General features: G+C 47.2%; 1 protein-coding gene across 1 annotated transcript in view; it reads left to right on the top strand.

Annotated features, from left to right (window-relative positions):
- Positions 1 to 23,629, top strand: part of ahr2 (aryl hydrocarbon receptor 2) — a 30,507-nt gene continuing 6,878 nt past the window's right edge. The window contains exons 1-2 of the mRNA XM_074664399.1: positions 1 to 456; positions 6,119 to 6,306. Of these exons, the coding sequence (XP_074520500.1) occupies positions 398 to 456; positions 6,119 to 6,306 (247 nt within the window). The 5' untranslated portion in view covers positions 1 to 397. The remainder of the gene's footprint in view (positions 457 to 6,118; positions 6,307 to 23,629) is intronic.

Genomic DNA, 23,629 nt, shown 5'->3' with positions numbered 1-23,629 from the left:
GAGCGCGCAGCAGCAGCAGCAGCCTGTCAAATCACAACGGGGGTGACGCACGGACCGAAGAGTTGAGTGAAACTCCTCCGAGGACTCCTTAAACCGCCTCGAAGTCTCTTTATTCGCTTCACTCTGCTGCGGAAATACTCCACCGTGAGGATTATGACAAGTTGTGATAGTTTGCTGAGCTCTGGGGGACGTTTGGAGTAGATACAGGACACAAAGTACGCTCCGTAGCGCACAGGCGCACGGGACGCGCGGACGCGAAGGGGGAATTTACCGACTTTCTTTCTTCTTTCACGTTTTTCGAGGGATGTGAGTTTTCTGAGCACGTTTGGATCCTTTACAGAGAGTATTAACACAGGATAAAGCCACTTTTTCAGACTCTGTGTGCCTAGAGTTCAGCATGCTGGCGAACACGGCGCTTTACGCAGCGAAGAAACGGAAGAAGCCGGTCCAGAAAATGTAAGTCAACAAGTTGAAAAGCGCTTCAATCCCGCTTGTGTTCCGGGTTTATCCAGAAAGAGCCGAGTAATAAGTGTTTTTCTTCTCCTTTTAGATCTTTTCACCTGTTTTTACTCTTTCTGTTGAGTTTTAGCGACCCTTTGTGCCTTTTTCTGCACTCCTTGTGTAACACAACTTCTGCTTTATCAGTGGATATCTGCAGACTCCTCCAACATGACTCACTACATTTCAGCTCAGCTCCATGCATTCGTGACTTTCTCAGTTTTATGGCGTTTTAATGAGTTGTTATGTATTCATACAGGCAGCGTACACCATAGTTACCTCCTTTTTAAGGTGGTTACAGCTGTGCAAACACCTCCAGACTCAGTCTCACAGCCTGTCTGTCTCTCAGCCTGCCTGTCTCACAGCCTCAGTCATCACAGTAGTGTAGTGACTTGTACTGGTGCTTGCAATAGTAGCTGCATTGTCTGAGGTTGGATCCCTGAGACCATAAAATCTATTTTCCTGCTCGTGGTTGTGCAACGTTGGCCGGCCGCTCTGAGGTGATGTGAAGTGCTGAAGTCCAGCAGCTCCGAGCAGAAAGGACAGAAAACTGTTGCCTCAGGATTTTTAAATCTGATTAGACGCTCTCAGACGTCGGCCCTTTGCAGGACAATGTGTAAACCACTGTCCTCTTTATGTTTGCCCTTCAGTAAACTCCCCAGGCCACCTCCTCATCCTCCTTTAAACTGCTCCTTCTTTTCTCCTGGGTTTCCCCTCAAAGACCCCAGGCGCTCACTCACTTTTTTCTGTTTTGTGTCGGAAATGGTCCCATCTGATTCCTCCCCCAGAGGTCCCTGAAACCCAGAGGAGCAAACAGAGTAAAGTTATTTGCTCCATAAAGGGACGCGTTGACCCAGGGTGTCTGTGGACTCTGGAGTCAGAGTGTTTGTCCAATAATGGATCAAATGGAGCAAAAGGAGGGTCAAAGGTCAGGCTCTCTGTGGCCCCGTGAGGAGCAGGTATTACCACATTTTTAAAATATGTGCTGGATGTGCGTGGAAGAGGAGATGGTTTTGATTCAGACTTTTCAAACACCTCTCTGCTGTTAATTAAGGAGCTATAACAGCAGACTTTGGTGGTCATCTGAGGTCCCTGAAGCAGAAAAAGTTCCCTGTAGACCCTGATCATAAAGCTTAGAGGAACCTTTGGGAAAGTTCTGCCCAGCTTCACTTCTCATTGTTCCTTTAAAAACTTTCTGACCTTTTCTAAGAGTTTCCAGAAGCTCTGTGCCTTTTCAAGCTTTTTCTCCTCAGGCATGTTGTTTATAAAGTTTATTTTGGACCGTCATGGTTCTGTAAGGAACGTTCTAGAGAAGCTGCAGCCAACCCCGGCCTCCTCTCTGAGCTGTAAAGACGTCTTTCTTCTCCTCTCAGCTCTGTCCTCTCTGCCCTCCTCGCTGTGATTTGACCAGTTTGTGATTTCTAACTTTAACAAGCCAGACGGAGTGTTAACTGCTCCGTACAGAACCACAGCCCCCGCGCGGGGGACCGTGGCAGAACCTGCCAGAACCGCGGTTTGAGTGTGTGTGTGGTAGTACCTGCATTAATCATAATCAGGACGTGGAGCGAGAGCGCTCTCACGCGATGTTTCCACGAGGGAGGAGGGAGGAGGGAGGATGGCGTAATCTGAGACTCGCTCTGTTTTTTTTCTCCTCCTCCTCTGACTGCCACAACATACTTTTTTCCTGTCTTTCCTTCTGTCTCTCTGTGTGTTTTTTTGGGGGGTTGTTTCTTTCCTCCCTCCCTCAACACAAATTAACATAGTTCTGTGTCACGCAAACGGTTATGTAAGCCTGCCATGTTCTCCCGCCCGGGTTTTTAGGAAAAGTTTCTCTCAGGGAGTTGATCTTTCCTTTCTTTCTCTGGCCTGAGTTAGGAGTGTGAGAGAAAGTCTGTTTAACCCTCGGTGCAGGCTGCCGCTGCGCCCTGAGGCTCTCCACCTTTATGTTTACATGCATTGTAAAAGTAGAACATTTAAATTTATGGTAATGCCTGCGTCTGTGTGTGTGTGTGTGTGTGTGTGTGTCGGCCTGCACACACTCATCACACTCCAGTCTTCCTCCTAAATCCAGCCCTGCTCTGAAAGCCTCTCCTTTTTGATTTCAGGCTTTAACCCAGCTCTTTGTTTTGGAGCTTGGCTGCAGGGATTTGCTCTCATGCAGCCACAAAAGCCTAAATAAGGTCCAACCCTGATGTTGGAGGATCAGATCTGGCGCTCGGTTGGTGTTGGAAGAGGTTGAGGTCGAGGATGTGGTTACATATTCCTGATCTCGATGCTTTTTTCTGATGCTGCAGACGTCTGCAGAGCAAAAAGGAGATCTTTATAGAAACGTGGAGACTCACAGATGTCTGATCAGGAGAGTAACAAACAATCAGCTAATGGACTTCTCGTCCTTACGTTAACTGTGCAACTTAATCTTCTCTGACCTGGAGGCGTCACGACCTGAAATCTTTTTGTGCTGCAGAATCGACTCCTTTTGTAGAAACTGTAGACAGAAATCATGCTCCTGTTTGCAGAAATTCAGAGTCACGTTTCACCTTCCTCTTGCCTTTATTTTGAAAGGACAGCTGGAACAGGAAGTGCGATGAGATGGGACCATGAATCAATCAGGTGTCGTTGATTCCTGTTGGACAGGAAACTGGAGCACAGGGCTGAACTGGTCCAGAGTAAAGTGGTCACAGAGGTTACGCTCATGGTTATGAGACGTGCTGCTTCTCTTATGACTGACATGTGACGGACGTCAGTCTCCAAACTCTCACTTCCCAGACGCTGCCACAGAGAGGGGATGAGAGCTGTGTACAGTTTGGTTTCAGACAGAGAGAGTATTCTCTGTTCATCCTCAGCCTGGTTTATTCAGCTGATCAGTCTCTGAGCTCAGCGTTTGTTTCCGTCAGCGGGAAAAACAAACAAGATGATGGAGAAATATTCAGGAAGTGAAGTTAAAAATAGTTCATCTGAATTTCTTGTGAAAGAAAAATCCTCCAAACTGCTCTGATAACTGAGGTCAGAGTCAGAAACACAGACATGTTAAACTAAAGCTGAAGTGACTGACACAACAGATAAGACCTTTGATATCTTTATTCCTGACTCAGATATTGATTCTCTTGGTCTGATATCTACTCCCTGGGTCTAAAATCCACTCTCTGGCTCTGATATCAGCTCACTGGCCCTGATATTGACTCACTAGCTCTGATATCAACTCTTTAGCTCTGATTTTGACTCACTAGCTCTGTCATTGACTCTTTAAGCTCCGATATCTACTCTTTAGCTCTGACATCAACTCGCTAGCCTTGATATCGACTCTTAAGCTCTCATATCAACTCACTAGCTCTGATATCGACTCAATAGCTCTGTCATCGACTCTTTAGCTCTGATATCAACTCACTTGCTCCAATATCAACACACTAGCTATGATATCAACCCTTTAGCTCTGATATCGACTCTTTGGGTCTTATATCAACTCACTAGCTCTGATAACAACTCTTTAGCCTTGATATAAACTCTCTGGCTCTTATAACGACTCTCTGGCTCTGATATTGACTCACTAGCTCTGATATTGACTCTCTGGGTCTGATATCGTCTATTTAGGTCTGATATCAACTCTCTGTCTCTGGACTCGACTCTCTGGGTCTGACATCGACTCTTTTACTCTGATATTGACTCTTTAGCTCTGATATCGACTCTTTAACTCTGATATTGACTCTATGGGTCTGATATCGACTCTTTTGCTCTGATATCGACTCGTTAGCTCTGATATCGACTCTTTTGCTCTGATATCGACTCTTTTGCTCTGATATCGACTCGTTAGCTCTGATATCGACTCTATGGGTCTGATATCGACTCTTTTGCTCTGATATCGACTCGTTAGCTCTGATATCGACTCTCTGGGTCTGACATCGACTCCTTGGGTCTGAAATCGGTGTATCTGTATCATAACCCTACCTGGGTCAGACGCCAACTTCATATTTAGCTCCTTTTGTTCTGCGAAGGTGTCGTTGCCCCGGCTGGAGACAAAGTGCCTTTGTGTGAGTCAGGGAGTGTTTCTTCAGGTCCACACACACTCACACACACACTCACACACACTCACACACACTCACACACACTCACACACACTCGCCTGAATCTCCACGCCCCTTCCAGGACTGATGGAGTAGATAAAGCAGAAGAAACAACACTGGCCGCTCATTGTTCTTGTGGCGGCAGGAATGCAGCGATAGCCATCTCGGCCTGATTTCAGATATGTCGTGTTCGGGGGTATTATTGGAAGCAGATGTTTGATTTGGAGGAGGGGGAGGGTCCACATTTTACACATTTCTGTTACAGCTCAGACTGTCCTCTCACATCTTCCCCTCACACACTCTCTCCTTTAACATCTGGAAGAGGTCATCAACTCGACAAGAAAGGATTTAAAGTGTGAAATCAGACTTCTGCTGGGGAAGGAGGCCAGCTTTCCATGCCTGCTGGCTGCTTTCTCACAGACTGCTTGTTAGATTTCATCTCAGATTGATATATTTAGCTTTTTAGATCAGGCACAAGTTGTTCTCCTCGTCTTCAGAGGAGCTCTGCTCGTTTCCACGGCCCGCGGTGAAACCAGACGTTTCTGCTCCTCAGCTGACAGGAAGATCCAGCTCCTCAGAGACCCCAGACCTGGTCCTGTGTCTGAGAGCTCCTCTGATAAAGTATAACATGTTGCAGCAGCCGGTCTTCACTGTAACTCGTGGCTGCAGGTGAAGAGGCATGAACCTTTGAGTAATCGAGGTTAAAGGGTCAAAGCAGCAGTGCCGAGAAAGTATGAAGTTATGCAGGTGCACACACACTCACACACACACACTCACACACACACACGCTGGCCTCACCTGACCTGAATCCCCAGCGGCGTCATCAGCAGGAACATCTGAACCTGATTTAACTCGTGCAGCAGACGCGCAGCTGCTCTGAGGGGGAGCGACCTGTACCGGAGAGGTCACAGGTTCAATTCCCAGATCCAGCGTGGACGAGCAGAGACGCTCGCGCTTTTTCTGAGAGAAATCATAGATTCACCGTCGAAGTGTTTCTTAAAGCAGAGAGCTGGAGTAAACAGGAGGTGTTTGCAGCTTCAGCTCCTCGCCGTCTGCTTCCTGTTAAAGACGAGGAGCCAGGGGTTCACTGCAGGTCACCAGAGCTCAGATGGATTGGTCCTGATTGTTGAGCTGCAGCGCTCTGACTGTTCAATCTGAGCTCTGGGACACCTGGCTGCTCACCTGGTTGCCGTGGAAACAGCAGGTGAAGCAGAAAGACTCATCCTCCAGAGGAACATCTCTGAGTTTTTCTCCTCAGCTGGAGGACGAGGAGGATGATGAGAGATTTGCTACGCTCATGTTTGAGCTAATCCTCTGAGAGAGGAGAGGACGATCTCGTGAATCTATGACAACGATGTCAGATATCTGCAGGGTGACATCTCTGTGTTTACCTCAGCTGCTGCAGCGCTGACGGACGTCTGCACACAGGACAGATTTAGCCTCCGCCTGTCGGTGAAGCTCGCTGACGTCAGGCAGGACTCTGTCAGGTGTTTACGCCCAGTTTGAGAGTGAATTCATCTTTGTTGTTGTGTTTTAACGCTGCTCTTTCTGTCCCCTTACAGCCCCAAACCTCCACCTCCTGATGGCGCCAAGTCCAACCCGTCCAAACGCCACCGCGACCGCCTCAACGGCGAGCTGGACAAGCTCACCAGCCTGCTGCCGTTCAGCGAGGAGGTCCGCGCTCGTCTGGACAAACTGTCGGTGCTGCGCCTCAGCGTGGGGTACCTGAAGGTGAAGAGCTTCTTTAACGGTGAGCGTCCACGCCGCGATGTCTGTGTTCGACTCGTGTTTTCAGAAATCAGCTTCATTAATGTGACGCAGGAAGAAGCAGAGAGAAGAGTGTCAAAGATGTGTTTCATGACTTTATTTTGACAGTTTTAGAAACAGAAGTTGAGTCTGGACTCCTCTCGTGTTTGAGTTGAACAAACGTCCGTGTGTTGACTCTGAGGACTTCTTCTTCTGGGATCAACAGGTTTTTGTTTCGTAACAGAGTCAACCTGAGCCAGAAACCTCAGCCGCTGGCGAGTAACCTCTGAGTCAGCGGCGTTGACTAACAACCCGCTCAGACCCCTGCAGACATCTTTTGTTGTATTTATGCTCTGAGATGGTGAAATAAGCCTCTGAAGTCTAAAAACGGTGAGTTGTGAAGTCAGCCGCCTCCACCTGTTGCCAAAGGAAACACGCAGCACAGCTCGTTTCTTTGGGCTCATCAATTATTTGGCAGCAGCGGTCACTTAGCGTCGACCGAACAAATGCGTTTGGAGGCCGAGCGCGGGTCTGGTTTCTGTCAGGCTACACCCGCGGTGACGGCGAGGGCGTGGGCTCCTGAGCATCCACGCTGCGCCTCCTGACTCCTCCACCCGTCTGTGCTGGGGACAGGTTTCAGAGTCAGATCTGCTGTTTTTATTCACTCTGCAGAGATCAGCGCTGGTTTCCTGGTTGTAAACATCCCTCACTGTGACTGGAGCTGGACCTCAGATATGACAGGAATGAGGCTCGGTGCTGGAAACTTCCAGAAGGAGCACTTCTCCTTTAAGCCTCCCCTCCACCTCCTCTCATGTCTTGGCAGCTGATCCGTCACCCTCCCTCCCACTGAGCCCCACCCATTTCCTGTGGCGGCCCCTGCAGCACCCCGGGGCCCCCTTTTTCCTTCAACTGTTCAGAGCAACTTTTCCTCGGCAGCTCTGAAGTTCACAGCCCTCCTCCTCCTCCTCCTCCTCCTTTCCCCTCCTCCTCCTCCTCCCCCGCCTCAAACAAACGCTGCAGGAGTCCAGTTTGTTGTTACAGCGGGGAAGCCTGTTCGCACGGCAGGCCTGCACGGGGACAACTCACAGCTTTATGCATTCATGAAGCGAGCCGCTGCCCGTCTGCTGCTGCTGCTGCTGCTGCTGCTGCTGCTGCACAGTTTCTGTTTCAGCTTTTCATCAACACTCCTCCTCCTCCTCCTCCTCCTCCTCCTCAGCTGCTGCAGCTTCCCCCTGAAATGTGCTGCAGTGGAGATATCAGAAGGGAAATGACTCGAACATGTGAGAATAAGCCTGAACTTTATCAGGATGCATACTTCTGCAGGCGACGTTTGCACAAAACTCAAGTGACAGACTTTCCCTCCGTCCCTTTTTTTATCAGCTTCAGAAAAACTTTGATAAAATTCTGAGTTTAAGGATTAAAAACGTCGAACAGGAGCAGAGAGAGCGTCTCCACAGATGAAAACACTTCCTTTGTTTTCTGCTCGGTGAATCCATCCCCAGTCCTCTGACCCAGCTCCATGCTTCTGTGTGTGTGTGTGAGTGTGTGTGTGAGTGTGTGTGGCCTCGGTGCTGTCCAGACGCTGAGGCCTGCAGGAGCTCTTCAATTAGATTACTCCTCATGAGGAATTTGGACGAACCGCGAGACCTCCGAGGCTGAGAGAGTCCGCTGTGTGCCAACAAAGACGTGCATCCTCCTCTGCCGCCGCCACGAAAACACGGGACAAATGTTGTTTATCAACCGTCCGACCCCGCTCCAGCCCCTGCTCCTGTTGCATCATGGGACGATTTGGCGTTGGAGTCAGACACGTAAACAGAGCGAGCGTCTGGTGAATCCGTCTTTGTGATCGCGGCGCAACCAAAACACCAGAGACTGTCTCATGGCCAATTTCCCAGCATGCCTCTGAGCGAACAAAGATGACCTGGGAGTGCAAAGGCTCATGGGAAGGCCAGGGTGTCTGGCTGCTCTGGCAGGAAGTGGTTTAGAAAGAAATGCTCTGTGTTGCGTCCGGCTCCCCCCGGGCCGCGCTGCAGGACGGGCTCAGGGGCTGATGGGAAAAGCCCGAGGGTTCGATCCCATGGCGGGCGCTCACAACTCGGGCTTTGTTCGGCTCTGTGGGCGCTTCTGTCTCTGCCGCCTTTGATTCTGTCGCTTTGACGCGAGCTGACCCACAGACACCATCGACGAGCAGCTGATGGACGCTTCCTGAGACCACGCCCACTCGCCTTCTCTGCGTGAGGAAGTGGATCTGAGCTGCTCTCATTGTCTGTGAGAGTTAGGGAGGAGACGCTCTAACACACCTGAGAGCTAACGCCAGGTGAGGTGACGTGTTTCTCAGGCATTGTGGGACAGATTAAAGACCAGGTCTTGGTTTCTGGTGACCCCCCTCCGTCCTGGTTTTTATCTGAGCTCCTCGCTGCTGCTGCTGAGGCCTCGGCGCAGCACATTTCTGGCTGTGGAGAGCCGTAATTTGTGGTCTTATAATAGCTCGGCTGAACTTCCCTCCTCTGCTGGGCCTCAGGAAACACACACACACACACACACACACACACACACACACACACACTCACGTACATGCCTGTACACACTCTCTTTTCTTTGTTACTCTCCGTGTTTTCTCTCTGCTCATGCCTTTTCCAGATGTGACGGTTTCGGGGCTCAGTCAGGAGTCCCAGCAGGAGGTCGCTGAGCTTCCTCTGAGCGTGACCTTTGACCTGTGTAGTGGTCAGTGAAGGGGTTTGTGGACTTTCAGGTCTAGGATCCATGTGATCCGGGGTCAGACTTGAACCTGCTGTGGATGTTTCTGCTGTTTCAGACGCGCAGGAAACAAAGATCTGCTTTAAGACGCAGCAGAGTCCTGCTGCAGACTCTCCGCCCGCGCTGAGTAACCGCCGTCAGGAAGCAGATGCTGGTTTTACGGCGCTGGATGGGACTGGAGCTAAACGCAGCCGGGCTTTTGGCAGATTTGTTTTCACAGTTAATGTTTCTCTCTTTGTGTGTGAACGAAGTCGCCGAGCGTGTCCGTCTTTCAGCGAGGAGGAAGAGGATAAAGACAGAACTGGTTTGTGTCGGAGCATCAGTGTTTGTATTGGCAGGAGAGAGAAATCCCACAGAGGGACCTCGAAGCCGCAGCAAACCGGTTGTGACAGCGCAGAGAAAGTCGAAATAAAGGATGAGACGTGTGACGGAGAGGCGCTCACGCCGTGGCGAGGTGTTAATGTAGCGAGAACGGAGAAACGCTTTTGTTTGGAGTGGATAACATCAGACCTGCAGACCCTCGCAGTCAAAACATGAGCGAGAGGTCGAGTCCAAACCTGCCCAGGCATCTGGGGAACACCGCAGGGACTGAGTGAGGAATTCTGGGTAATGTAGTCCTCTCTTTTAGAGAGTTAAGGACACATCTCTACATCCCGTCTCTTTAAAGCCTCTGTAGCAGTGCCAGGCATCACTAATCGATCACAGATGTCCGTCCCCTCCTCTCCTCCTATCGGTGACGTCAGGAGCCGCTTTGTTTTCGTGCCATGCTGTTGTTCCTGTGCAGACAACGATCATAAAGCTGGCAAACAATGAAACAGGCTCCCTCTGACTCAACTCTTACTCATCCTTTACCCAGCATGCTCGGCTCCTCCTAACGCACAGGCCAGCTCCAGGTTTTATGGTCGGGCTGCAGCAGGAGCGGGGAGTAGTCGCAGTAAAGTCTGTTTGTTTTAGTTGTGAGATACTTCAGCCGTCCCGCGCTCTGATTCTTTTATCTCTGGCATGCAAAGTCGGTGTTTTGCATCCTCGTCTCGCTCAGCTGTCCTCACAGGCCGCGCACAGACGACAAACATGTCGTACCTGAAAGGAAGCAGCTGAAGACGAGGCGTTTGACGGACGGAGAGGACGGAAACTCTGAGCGCAATCTGCTTCGATAAATCGAGTGAAACTGGGTGGATATGAGGCTGCAGGAACTTTCCTCTGCTGCTCAAACTTTAACCGCCTGCTGTGCAAACTGAGCAGAGGTCACAGCGTGGCCAAAAGGCAAATAGATCCCTCTCAGCCATGATCATACGTCTGCAGCAACAACCCAAAAACCACACGGCACATTTAACCCACACCAAAACCAGGCAGAGGCTTTCCTCCTCTCTCCGAGTTTATTTTTGCTTCCTGGTGGTTAATGGAGCTGCACAGAGGACGCCGAGGCCAGCAGAGCAGCTCATGCATGAGATGAATAAAACGACAGATTTAGAAATGAAACAGCGGGAGAAGTTAGAGAGCTAAAGAGAGTCTGACGAGGAGCAGCTCGGGCTCCACGTGCTCCTCAGTCAGTCGAGGGAAACCTGTAAAACACGTTGACTAATCTCTCCTCTGTGTCTTACAGGAAGTTATGTTTGTCAGAGGAAGTCAGGGCGGGAGGAAGCGCCCGGGGCAAAGTGGTTGCAGAGAGAAAAAGGTGTCTGCTAACCTCTGAACCAAACACAGCAAACGGCGCTGAAAGGAGCAGAAAGAGGACAGACTGAGGAGTTAAAATCAGCTTTTAGTTCAGAGTCTGCAGGATTTCTCTCCGATCAAACCCCACATCTGACTCCAATCTGCAGCCGCTAATTAGGAAAACGAGCCCGACGATGGCTGTGGTGATTGTTGGGCTGCTGCACACGAGCGCTCTGCGTGTCGCTGTAGATTTCCATATGTCCGTCTGACAGACCGTGATTTAAAGCTTTACTAGGAGAGGAGGGCGACTCAGGATCCTCTAAAGTAGATTTATCAGAATCAGAAATGAAAGACCTCCTGAGAGAGGTTTCTCTGAAGCCAAACGCTCGCTCTGAGCAGAAACCAGCGCGTTTGTGAAAGAAATCAACGACTTTCAGTGAGGAAACCGTCTGCAGCGTCGTCCTGTGACTACAGTTGTGACTAACTCGACCACGAGATGAGAAAGAGGGAGATTATTCACATCAACGGTGATTAATCTGCTGCGTTCGAGCCCGACCACCCAGGATCCTCTCTGTGCAGAAACAGGGAAGGATGACTCAGTCTGAGCCGCTCAGAGTCAAATAAATAAAGTCAGTAAATATTTTCAAACACTGGTGTCTGAGTCAGGCTGGATGGACGACTCTCCTGGACTCGCTGCAGGAAGTCTTTGTGATGATTAATGATTTATTTACGAGACAAACACTGAAAAGCTTCTCTGATGGAGACGAAGAGAAACGCTCCTCGAGCCGTCATCATCTCACTTTCCTCAGAGGAAGAGGCTGCTTCCTGACTCCACTTCCTCTTTATCGACCCAAATCTGCGGCTCAGACTCCGCCCTCCTCTCTCTGGGCAATCTAAAACCTGCTGCTCATTAAGACACGTCCGTTTCTTTCTTAACTTTTGATTAATGGTTGGTTTAATTTGAGTTTTCTGCTCAGGAGTCTCTGCGAGTCGTGAGAAGCTCTGACAGGAGTTGATCCTGAAGATGACAGAGCGGCGTCCAGTCAACATCTGATTTTATGATCCTCATAATCAAACAATCATCAGTCTTCTGGGTCGTTGTGTAATAACCAGTGTTGAAAAAGTAATCTGATTACTAGTTACTGATTACTCCTTTAAAAAGTAACTTGATTTTAAAAGTAACTCAATCAGATTACAAGTTACTTTGTTGGTTACTTTCAGCAGCTGCATAATTTGGCATAAATTGTACAATGCAATTTAAAGAAATTATAATATGAGCCCACATGTTTTATTTAAAAGTAACACGCAGACATTGGTGGTTGTAAAACGTGGACTTTACAATTAAAAACAAAAATATTCATTTTATACATTTTGAATTTCAAAATACAACTAACGAATGCTTTTACACTACCATTTTTGGTGCACTGCGCAGTTTTTTATTTAAATTATTTTCTTTTTATATATATTTTTTTTTTTTAGAGGTCGACCGATATGGGTTTTTTGGGCAGCCGATGCCGATATGCATAGCCGATTTTTCCAATGTGATATTCAGGCCGATTGTTAAATAAATATATATTTATCACATTTTTGTGAAACGCAGCAATTTCTGAGCAACTAAAAGAAATCTATTACAACAAGTCGTGTCCAGTCCTCTAAACATTTATTCAGCTTTCAAAACAATGAAATATTTGGTCTGAGTAAACACACAATGTAACAAGCAGTAGTAAACATTCACACTCTTCTTAAAATGTCAAAAAAGAAATTTAAACTTATTAATATAAGTTGTTATATTAATAAAAAATAATAAATTATTTAATTTATTAAATAATTTACAACAAAAGTATGCAATGTGTCCAAGTGGTTCCACAAGTTTGAGGTGCTCATCTTTTTTGTGCCTGATCAAAAATTGCGTCATTTTATACAACGGATCAAATATCAGCCCGATATATCGGTCTACCTCTAATTTTTTTGGTCTAGTTTGGTTCTCTATCAGTTTAATTTTTCTTACTGAACCTGTACTCACCTTTCCCCAGGTAAAAATCAAACAACTTCTCAAGCGTTTATGTTCGCAGTGCGCGAATCTCTCTCTGATTGATTCATAAATGTTTGAGTCAAATATCTGAAGCAAACTGCCAGCACAGAGTGACCAACGAACCATAATATTATCATCTTTAGCTGACACAAACTCCAAACAGTGACTGTGTTTCCAGCTAGAAAACCAACATCTCTCCTCTCCCTCTGTTTACCTTTGTGTCGTTGGCTGCTAACACACCTGAGTCGTCCTCGTGCTGAAAACGTGATGGACACGCGACTCCCGTCAATCCCCGAGACACAAAAAAAAGCATTTAGATTTTTTTTACATGAAAAATGAAAAAAAAAGTAACGCACAGTGAGTTGAATAAGTAACTTTAATCTGATTACTGGTTTGGTGATAGTAACGTGTTAGATTACTTAAGGTGGTAAAATCAGAGTAACTCGTTACCGGCATCACTGGTAATAACACGGCTATGGAGGATCTGTGACCTCATCAAACTGCGTCAGGTGTCATCGTATGAGACTTTCCTGCAGCTTTAATGATTGTTTCACGCAGTGTAAACCCTGATCGAACATCTCTGCGTCTCTGCGCCTGCTCGAATCCCCTCAGAGTGTCTCAGCAGCTGCTAAAGGTCACCACCTGTTTCTGCTCCCTGTTTCTCTGCAGCCATAAATCCTAATCCAGCATGTGTGGAAAGCAGCGGCTGCTGATGCACGCTGTCACATTTGAATGTCTGCTCAATCCACCGGTTGCAAAGTGTGCCCTCCTTCAGAAAAGTGAATCCTGAGCTTGTGGAGAGTGTTTTTGTTCACTTAACACAGATTCAATCCGCAGATATCGAGGATAAACCTCCGGGACTCCCCCGTCTCTCTGAACACGCCCGGAGCTGCAGCAGCTCGGTGGTTTTAATGACAGGGAAGTGAGTTTAGTTCGATCTTTATGGTGGAAAATTACTGGCAGCCGCTCGGCCCCGCCTCCCTGCTCATGAATGAGAGTTTACATAGGCAGCCGGGCAAGTATGTGTGGCTCATTAAGTGGAGGAGGAGCCGTGCCAAAGGAGACGGTTTGATGCAGCAACAAGTTGATCTGCTGCTCGCACCTCGCTCAGATCTGCACAGACTGATTATCTTTTATTACAGAGGAGGCACACTGAGATACAGAGCTCATCTCTTCTTTTATTTCTCTTTTTTCTGCATGCAATCAAGCTTTTATTTCTCTGCTGACATTTACGAGTCACAGCTTCAATGCACACTGCAGGTTTTCGTGCCGTCTGACTCTGGAAACCTAATCCGCTGCAGGGAAGACAACACAGATTAAAGCTCCAATGTGAGCTGCATTAATGTAATCAGCAGTTTACATCGCTCTACATCTGCTGCCGTCTCTCCCGCTCCTTCATCTTTGTCTCCTCTCCAAAGCATGAAAACAAAAAAAGCCTGTCGAAGCAGATCTCTCCGATTCCCCCTCCACCCGCCCGCCCGCCCTCAGCTGTCTCTGCAGCCGTTTCTGGGAATATTTCTAATCTCTGCAATCAAAGTTGTGTAATTGATATGAGCCAAGTCTGAATCACCCTCACACTCTTCTTCTGGGTCGTCTCTTTGAGCTCCCAGTGATCGGACGGTTTCTGATTTGATCTCAGGGACGTATTTTTAGCTGCAGGGTTTCTCTGTTGCAGAAATAGTCAGGAAATTAAAACACACTCCTCTCCTGTTATGGATCTGTGTGTGTGTGACGGTTTACAGTAGATAATCCAGCTGGAGGTGTTGGCGTGTCGCTGCATGAATCACCGTGACTCTCAGAATCAACAGGTGGATTATCAGAGTTTTATAAAACTCGTGGAGGGAATCGAACAGCTGGAGAGCTGTGATTTCTCAGAGGATCTGGGTCGCTCTGGGTCCGTCCTGCAGGTAGACTCTGGGTGGAGCAGGGTGGAGCTGGGTGATGGAGTCCATGTGCAGCAGCAGCAGCAGAGGAGTGAGCTCATGTCTCGTGCTCTCAGAGTGAATCTCCCGGCCGTGGTCTCTCTCTGTCCTCCGGTGATTCTCTGCTCCTCTCCTTGTTTACATACTTGAGCTCCTGCAGATGAAAGAGGAGCCGGCGCCTCCTTCCAGCTGGTTCAGACATGTCGGCAAACTGGCCTTCCTCGCCGCCGGGCCCAAACACCAAAACAATGGCTGCGGTTGTGTAATCGCCGTACGCGCTGCAGAGGGAAGCGTTAACCCTGTAGGCTCCTGCAGGAAACGGAGCACATGTTAGGAATAAACACTGACTCTGCAAAACACATGGGCTGCGTTCAGGGACCGTGGGTCGTTCTGACGCTGCTGCCATGGAAACACATCACACAGGCTGCTTTGAGTCAGCTCGTCATGTGTTTCCTCCTCAGCAGCTGACCGACCCGTCCGAGCAGCGGCGTCCATGTGCGCCGGCGTATTTTTAGCCGTGTGTGGAGTTAGAGCGGAGCCAAATAAAACCTGTCGCCCTCCCCGAGCGGCTCAGAGGGGGAAGGTGAGAGATTCCCCGACCCAGACCAGACGATCCGGTGTCTCATCGTCAGACTTTTGGATCACACCCAGAGACCGGTTGGAGCGCTGGACATTTGCTCCATCCTGTGTTTACTCACACAGCAGCGCGGCGTCTCTCCTCCTCTACGTTGATGGCGTCCAGAGTCGGGGATGAGACGCTCCCTCCGGTCCCACTCTGGATGTTTAGGTTTGTGGTGAAGCGGCCTCAGAGTTTACACTGAGAGAGGCTGGTTCCCAAACATCATAAATCTGTTTAGGAGGAGAAAATGGGAGCCTGATGTGTGTGGAGCGCTGATCATTAAAGAAAAGCTCTGCGTCTGCGTCTGCGTCTGCGTCTGCGTCTCTCTGCGTAGAAACCAAAGAGTTTGGATCCTGTGATACTCTCTGAATAATCTCTGCTGGGTTTTTAGAGACACAAACAAACAAATGATAAACGTAAAGCTAATCCTGTGATCGTCTGATGTTTCTCTTTCTCTTCTCTTCCATGTCTGATGACCTGACTCCCTCTGCGCTCACCTCTCACAGGTAAGAGGAGTTTATGCACAAAGATCTGTTGCCTCTCATTAATTAGCTCAGTGTTTGCACAGTAGCTAAATATTTGGCTGCATCAGCGTGTGTGTGAGTGTGTGAGTGTGTGAGTGTGTGTGAGAACTGTTACTTTGACTCTGAGTAGCATTCCTGGTGCAGACGTGCAGCGACCAACCCGCCCTTCCTGTTTGACTGCATTCACCTCCCTGTGTGTCCTCACCTGTGCTGTTATTAAAGCAGCAGAGGCTGAAAACAACACGCTGCAGAGTGTGTACTGAGCCCGATAAGAGGCTGGAAACACTCAGAGATCATCAGCTCAGGAGGAGCGATCCAAATATCCTCTCCTCCTTTTTCAGCTCAGGTTGATTTGAGGAGATCTGCTCCTCTCAGGCTCCAGACGCGTCTCCTCCCGGCGTGATCAGGGATGAAGATAAATATTAGCTTGTGGATCAGACGGTCCTACCACAGGCTGTCCAACAGTTAGCTCTGAGCTAAGCTGCAGAACGGACCCAGAATCCACTAAACCATCCACATGTTTGATATCCTGGTCTCAAAGATCAGAAACTGATCAAAGAGTGAGACTCTGAGTGAAGTTAAATCAGCCAGCACGCAGGAAATAACCAACCGTCATTTACATAGTGTGTGTGTGTGTGTGTGTGTATAAGAGTGTGTTTCACCACAGTGGCAGCATGGTGCTACCACTTCCGCCTTTGAGCACCCGCAGCACGAGGCGTCATCTTTGACGACATCTCGTTTTTAGGTTTTAAAGGCAGCAGAGCGAGCTGGTCGTTTCTTTCCGTTGTGTTTTCCTCTGAGTGAGCCGCCGCTCCGAGGTCCACCTGCGCAGAAACAAAAACACAGGCTCGTTGATCTGTGTTTCTTTCTGTTGTTGAACTCAGAGAGTTTGGGTCTAATGCAGCATGAAGCCGCCGAATCAGTCGTTCGATTTTATCAGGTGATGGAATCTGCTCTGGTTTCACCGCCCGCCGCCGAGCACGTGGCAGGAAGCTGCTGAGGTCGGCGGGTTTTCCTCTCAATCGCTCACAGCATCTCGTTTGAAACGTCCGATAAACACCTACAAGTTACAAACTGATGCAGGGATGAGTCCGACCTATGACCCTCAGCATCACCGGCCTGTCATGGCGCTGAGACCATCTCTGAGAGTGTGTTTGGAACAGGAAACTTATCACTTTGACTCGATCAAACACACACACACGCAAACATTAGATGGAGCCAACTCATCTGATCAAACTGATACTGTTTCCATGTAACGTATACACACACACACACACACACACACACGCCTCTGTCAGCACATCACTCCTGTTTTTTCAGGGTGTGTTTTCATCACTCGTGTTTTTTCTGCACATTTTATCTGTAACATCCTGTGTGCGTGTGTGTGTGTGTGCTGTAAAGTTCCCAGTGTGTGCTTAAGTGTAAAAGTGTGTTAGTCTTAAGTAAACTGTGCACACTCACACACACACACACTCACACAGTTTTTTTAAAAGATCCCGTCCCTGTTGGGTTCAGGTCTAACTTTTCTTTGGGCTCTCGAATCCTGACAGGAGTGAGACCTCTCCCCTCTCCAGCTCTCTGCAGCAGAGTGATCCCTCAGGCCTGAACAAAACATCTTTGAACACCCCCTCCTCCTCCTCCTCCTCCTCTCCCTCCTCCTCCTCCTCCTCCTCCCTCCTCGCTCCCTTGTCTAAATAAACTCTTTACACGCAACTCTGCTGGCTGCCTGCCCGGCCTGTCTGAGCGCCTGTCAGTCAGCGCTCAGGGCTGCAGAGGCCAGAGACGCCTGTTTCACCCACTAACTCACCGACTCACCGACTTCTTCCTGAGTTTAGTTTTTTCTTTTCTCTTTTTTCCTCCTTTTTTCTTTACTTTTTCCCCTTTTTTTCCTTTTTCTCCTTTTTTCCCTTTTTTCCTCCTTTTTCTTTTACTTTCCCTCTTTTTTCTCCTTTTTTCTTTTCATTATTCCCTTTTTCTTTTCCATTTTTTTCCTTTTTTCCCTTTTTTTCTTTTCCCTTTTTCCCCTTTTTTCCTTTTATTTCCTTTTTCTTCTCCTTTTTTTCCCTTTTTTTCCCTTTTTTTCTTTTACTGTTTTTTCTCCTTTTATCTTATCTTTTTTCCTTTTTTCTCCTTTTTTTCTTTTTTACCCTTTTTTCCCTTTTTTTCCCTTTTTTCCCTTTTTTCTTTTACTGTTTTTTTCTCCTTTTTTCTTATCTTTTTCCTTTTTTTCCTTTTTTTAACTTTTTTCCCTCTTCCCCCTTTCATTTCTCCTTTTTTCTTTCCCTTTTTCCTTTTTTTCCTTTTTTTCCTCTTTTTTCTTTTCCTTTCTTCCCCTTTTTTCTCATTTTTTCTCCTTTTTCTCTTCTTTTCTCCCCTTTTTTTCCTCCTTGTTATGTTTTTTCATTTATTCCTTTTTATTCCCTTTTCCCCCTTTTTTCTTTTCTTTTTTCCCCTTTTATTCCATTTTTTCTTTTTTTTTTCCTTTTTCCCCTTTTTCCCCTTTTTTTCTCCTTTTTTTCTTTTCTTTTTTTCCCTTTTTTTTCTTTTTCTTTTCCTGAGTTTCTGACACTGGTTGAAACATCTCTAATGTTAAACCAGATAACACTCAGAAACCGTCTGATTGGGACCTGAGAGCGGAGCTGTGACCTGCTGTAGTCTGTGGATGAATAAATCTGCTGGTGAAGCTTTGGTGGGTTAAATTAAAGCTGCCAGCAGCAGCAGCAACAAACACTGAGGCTCCTCCAGAAACACTTGAAGCTGTCGCCACGTTTTTACATCAAGACAAATCAACATTTCACGAAATGATCCTTTACTCCTCGGTCTGCTCCAGTCATCAGCTGACCAGTGTGTGTGTGTGTGTGTGTGTGTGTGTGTGTGTGTGTGTGTGTGTGTGTGTGTGTGTGTGTGTGTTTCCTGCTCTCTAAAGCTGATAAGAGCAGCACAGCTACATCATTCTTGCCTGTTTCTCCCCTATCCTCCTCCTCCTCCTCCTCCTCCTCCTCCTCCTTTGCTGAATCTCTCCCTTTAACCTCCAGTAACCTCCTTTGTGTTTCCATCTCCCTCCTCTTGTTTATTTCCTCCCCCTTTCACCTCCCCTAACCTATTTCTTTTTCCACTTCCTCCTGCCTCCCCTCTCTCTCTTTTTCCCTTACTCTTTTCTCCTCCTCCTGCTCCTCCTCCTCCTCCTCTGTCCCTCCTCCTCCTCAGTATCTACTGTATAATAACTTGTAGCGGCTCCAAATCGGGAACATGTAATCATGCAAACTGTACAGATGCCAGAAAAGACATATCAGACACTTTGGCAGCTCTCACCATTGTGTGAGTGTGTTTGTGTGTGAGTGTGTGTGTGTGTGTGTGTGTGTGTGTGTGTGTGTGTGTGTGAGTGTGTGTGTGCGCTTTCTCTCACACACACACACACACACACACAGACGGTAATCACACTAAATGTTTTCCCTCTCTCCTTGTCTTTTCCTCCGCCGGCCTCCTTCCTCTCCTTTCTCGGCTCAGGATGTCGGGGATTGAAAGTTCGCACGCGAGGCTAAGTGTGTGTGTGTGTGTGAGTGTGTGTGTTTATGGATATGTGTGTGTGTGTCAGCAGTAACTACAGCAAATTAGCCGTGTTTCCCTGGGTTGTGCAGCAGCGAACATCTCTTCTCTCTGTTTCTCTTTCCTTCCTGTCTTCTTGCACCTCTCTGGGTGTGGAGACACTTTTTGACCTTCTGCTTTTGGAGCTTTCTGTGCGTAAACACTTCTCTGAAACTCGTTGCCAAACCCTCTGAACTTCTTTTAACCCCCAGTTTTCAGATGACCCCGTTTTATCTATCCTTACATGAACTGACGTGAAACCACAACTAAAGACGATTTGAGAATAAGAGCTTTATTTTTATGCCTCCATTTTTTTTTTGCAGCAATTATCACCTCTTTTTTTTTTTTTTTTTGCAGAATAATTTTTCTTTCACTTCAGCGTGAGTAAAAGTCTTTGTAGCTTTCATCTCTTCGGCTTCAGCGCTGAAGATTTCAGAGACGCTGAGTGACGGACTTCTCCTCAGGATGAACTCGCTCGCAGCGTGTCTGAGATTAACTCCTGAAGTTGACCTCTATTGAATGAGTGATTGGTATGATCTCGAGGTGTGTGTGTGTGTGTGTGTGTGTGTGTGTGTGTGTGTGTGTGTGTGAGGGTGTGGTGGGTCATGTGCAGTATCAGCGGAGGCACCCCGGGGTGACCCGCCGTTCACACTGGAGGAATGTAAACTCTGAGACGTCTCCGACAGACTCGGCCTTATCGTAGCACGCTGGAGGTCAGAGGTCGGCGCTGTGGTAGGATGAGCAGGTTCAGGGCCGGAGCAGTGTGTGTGTGTGTGTGTTCAGAGTGTGTGTGTTCATCCTCGGCTTGTTTACCATCTTCTCAGCGCTGCCATGTGGGCGCGGCCATCAGTGAAATAGCTGTGGTTATCAAAGTGAGACTTCTGACCGCAGAGCAGGAAGTCTCAGCGGCGACGACCGTTGGAGGAGCGAGCAGGAAGGAGAGAAGTGAAAAACAAAGAGGGCGCTAAAACCTCATCAGGTGTGAGCTCTGAGGACAGGAAGTCATCCAGGTGTGACGAGACGATTTATCCAAACACTTATTCCTCTGCGCAAAGATGGAGGTGAAACTTTCCTCGTTTGATGACAGAGACTTCGACACGTCCCCGCTCAGAGACATTATTTACGTAGACGCCTCATTGACTGGCGCTGCCTATTGGAGCTGACACAGCTGCCGGCCGCCATCTTGGATGGGTCTTACACGCCGCCCCAGTGCGGTTATTATACTGAGAAAGGTGTAGAAAGCACAACTATTATGAGCATAACTCAGCGAATTTTTACCTGATTTTCACACGGATACGTTTGTTACAAACAACAGAGATGAACTAATATTTTTTAATACAAACTTTCAAATTAAAATACTTTTTATTTAGCTATTTTTGTCGTGCATTGAGACAGGACAGACAAAAACATTTTTGTGGTCATACATATATACTTATATTTACTTATATTTACTTATATATTCACAATGCCAACTTCACACATATTTTCTAATATAATAATAATATTATTTTTGTTAATAATAATATAATAATAATAATAATATTTTTATTAATAATATAATAATATTATTATTTTTATTATTAATAATATAGTATTAATAATATTTTTATTAATAATAATATAGTATTATTTTTTATAAATAATAATATATAATAATAATATTTTTATTAATAATTATAATAATAATAATATTTTTATTACAACTAATAATATAATAATAAGTATTTCTTTTAATTACTACTTAATCGTAGTAAAATTAATAACAACGATGGCAACATCAGCCACAATAATAATGAAATTAAATCTAACTGTAGTATAGCTGCTTATAAGATAATAAGTAGAACAACAGTAATATTAATTATTTGTTATAAAAGGGAGAAAAGTCATTTAACACTAGCAGCTGCAGTATAATTACAGTAACTGTAAATGTAAATATATCGGAGTAAATAAAACAAAAAAGAAAGTATTAAAGAGTCATAAAAATACACAAAGGGTGGAGTATTAACAGGCAGAGGAGGAACAACAACATCGGTTGGGCTGTGGTTGTATGGAGAGACGCTGTAAACGGGGCCTCTTCAAGTGTCAGTGTCTTTTTGGAAATCTTCAAAATGTGAAGAAGAAGAAAAACGCTGGAGATAAAGTGAGAGAGTACCAGCTCCTACTGTTAGCATGTTCTCGATCGTCCAATACCGTTAGTTAGAATGACATAAAATGATAAATGGTCAATAAAACTAAATTATTGTGAAGTCTAACTTGTGAAAGGTAATCCCACGTCATCTGCTCGCAATATTACGGCGGTTATAGAAACCGTGGGCGGCACAAAATACCATCATAATTAATCACTTAGCGCTCAATCCGTTTGTGTCTGCTGCTGGAATGCAGTGAGGAGACCCATCCAATATGGCGGCGATGCAGGACGCGGTTCAGTACATAATGAGGCGTCATGTATATATGTCTATGATCCAAAGACCCAAACTGTTTCTGTCTCTGCAGAAAGAGGCGGCTCCTCGTGTCCGAACCTGCAGCAGGAGGATCAGAGAGGGGGAGACGGAGAGTGCTGGTGATGCTGATCTCCTGTCACCCCTCCTCTTCGCCTCCTCCTCTCCCCCTCCTCTCCTCTCCCTCCATCCTGCAGTCCAAAGGGATGAAGAACAATGACTCCATTCAGCTCTCTGGTTTCAAAGTCGACAGAAACCGCAGAGTGCTTCGGAGCGGGTGTTTGGAGACGGAGGGATGAGGGGGTGTGTGTTGGAGGAGGAGGAGGAGGAGGAGGCGTAAATATGACCAGAAACTCCTGTGGAGGAGTTGATCAAGCAGTGTGAGAAATCTGAGCTGTGAGAATACCCACAATGCACTGCAGCTGAGTCGTATGCTACTGTGCAGCTCTCTTATTGGCTCGTTAAGTTTCTGTGTTCGACACTCAATCTTCAGCAGCTTCGGAGGAGCTGGGGAGGGCTGGAGGAGTCTCTGAGGAGGAGGTGGGGGGCGCTGTGGTGGTTCCTGGTTTTATGAGGGTTGTGGTGGTTTGGTCGGAGTCAGCTGCTCCTCGTTAAAACGAGCGTTTGGGGCAGTGACTACGTCAGAAACGGAGCAGGGAGTTCCCCAGGGCTCCTTCCTCGTTCCTCTCCGGATCTTTCTTTTCTAATATCATTTCATCCTTCACCTCCTCCTCCTCCTCCTCCTCCTCCTCCTCCTCCTCCTCTTCTTCTTCTTCTTCTTCTGGGACTAAAATAGCTCATTGTTGCTGCACCGAGACGCTGAACCACTAAACCCGATCGCCTCCAGCTATGAGTGTGTTAGAGGCCCGAGCATGCCCGAACAGACCCCCCCTGCACACACACACACACACACACACACACACACACACACACAAACACACACACACACACTAAAACCACACTGAGGCAACAGTGAAACCCAGCACAAAGACTTGTGAATTCCTGTCTAGTTTGAGTAACTTTTACATCTTTACTCAATATTAACAACCACACACACACACACACACTCTTACACACACACACACCGCACGCTGTTTTTGTTATCTTTATGAGCAGCTGCTCCACATTTACACTCCTAATCCGTCTTCAGCCTCTGAAACGTGAAGAAGTTTCACATCAAGGCTCCAACACCACAAGCCCCGTCCTGTCCAGTTTCTGTTGGGGCTGCGCGTCGCGGTGAAGACTCTGTAAACACCTCTGAGGAGTGTGAGGAGTGTGAGGAGTGTGTGTGTGTGTGTGTGCTCAGGTTGCACAGAGGATGTCAAACTGGGATGTGCAGGTTTGTGTTTCGTCTGGTGTTAACTCGGTCGTTTTCGTCAGGATTGAAGCGTCAGGATAATAAAAGAGAAATAAATTGAGCAGAATAACTTCTCCTCCCTCCTCTCCTCGTCTAAACTCTCCTCTGATTGGTCCCAGCTGTTCCTCCACCGAGCGATGTGCTCTCCTCCTGTTTTATGGCTCCGTCTCTGCTGTTGGTGTTGGACCGTGCTGGCGTTTCCTGCCACAGATCTGAAATGTGTCCCTGGATGTAAACTGCTAGCTCCTGAAACGCGACACACTCGGTTTGACGTTTTGTGCTGCAGACTGTTCGTCCGTCATCGCGTCTGAACCAGTCTCCCTCTCCTGAAACCCACCTGCTTCCTCCCTGAGAGGATATCTGAAGTTATTTGAGTCTGCTCTTTTTTTCTGAAACGTCCTGGTAATCTCCAGAGGAGGAAGAGGAGGAAGAGGAGGAAG

The sequence above is a fragment of the Halichoeres trimaculatus genome, unplaced genomic scaffold, assembly GCF_033239565.1.
Source record: "Halichoeres trimaculatus isolate MK-OKI-2021-1 unplaced genomic scaffold, fHalTri1.1 fHalTri1_scaffold_24, whole genome shotgun sequence".
In the NCBI taxonomy this organism is placed as follows: Eukaryota; Metazoa; Chordata; class Actinopteri; order Labriformes; family Labridae; genus Halichoeres; species Halichoeres trimaculatus.
Note: the sequence above shows the minus strand (reverse complement) of the source record. Positions and strands in the feature narration are given on the sequence as shown.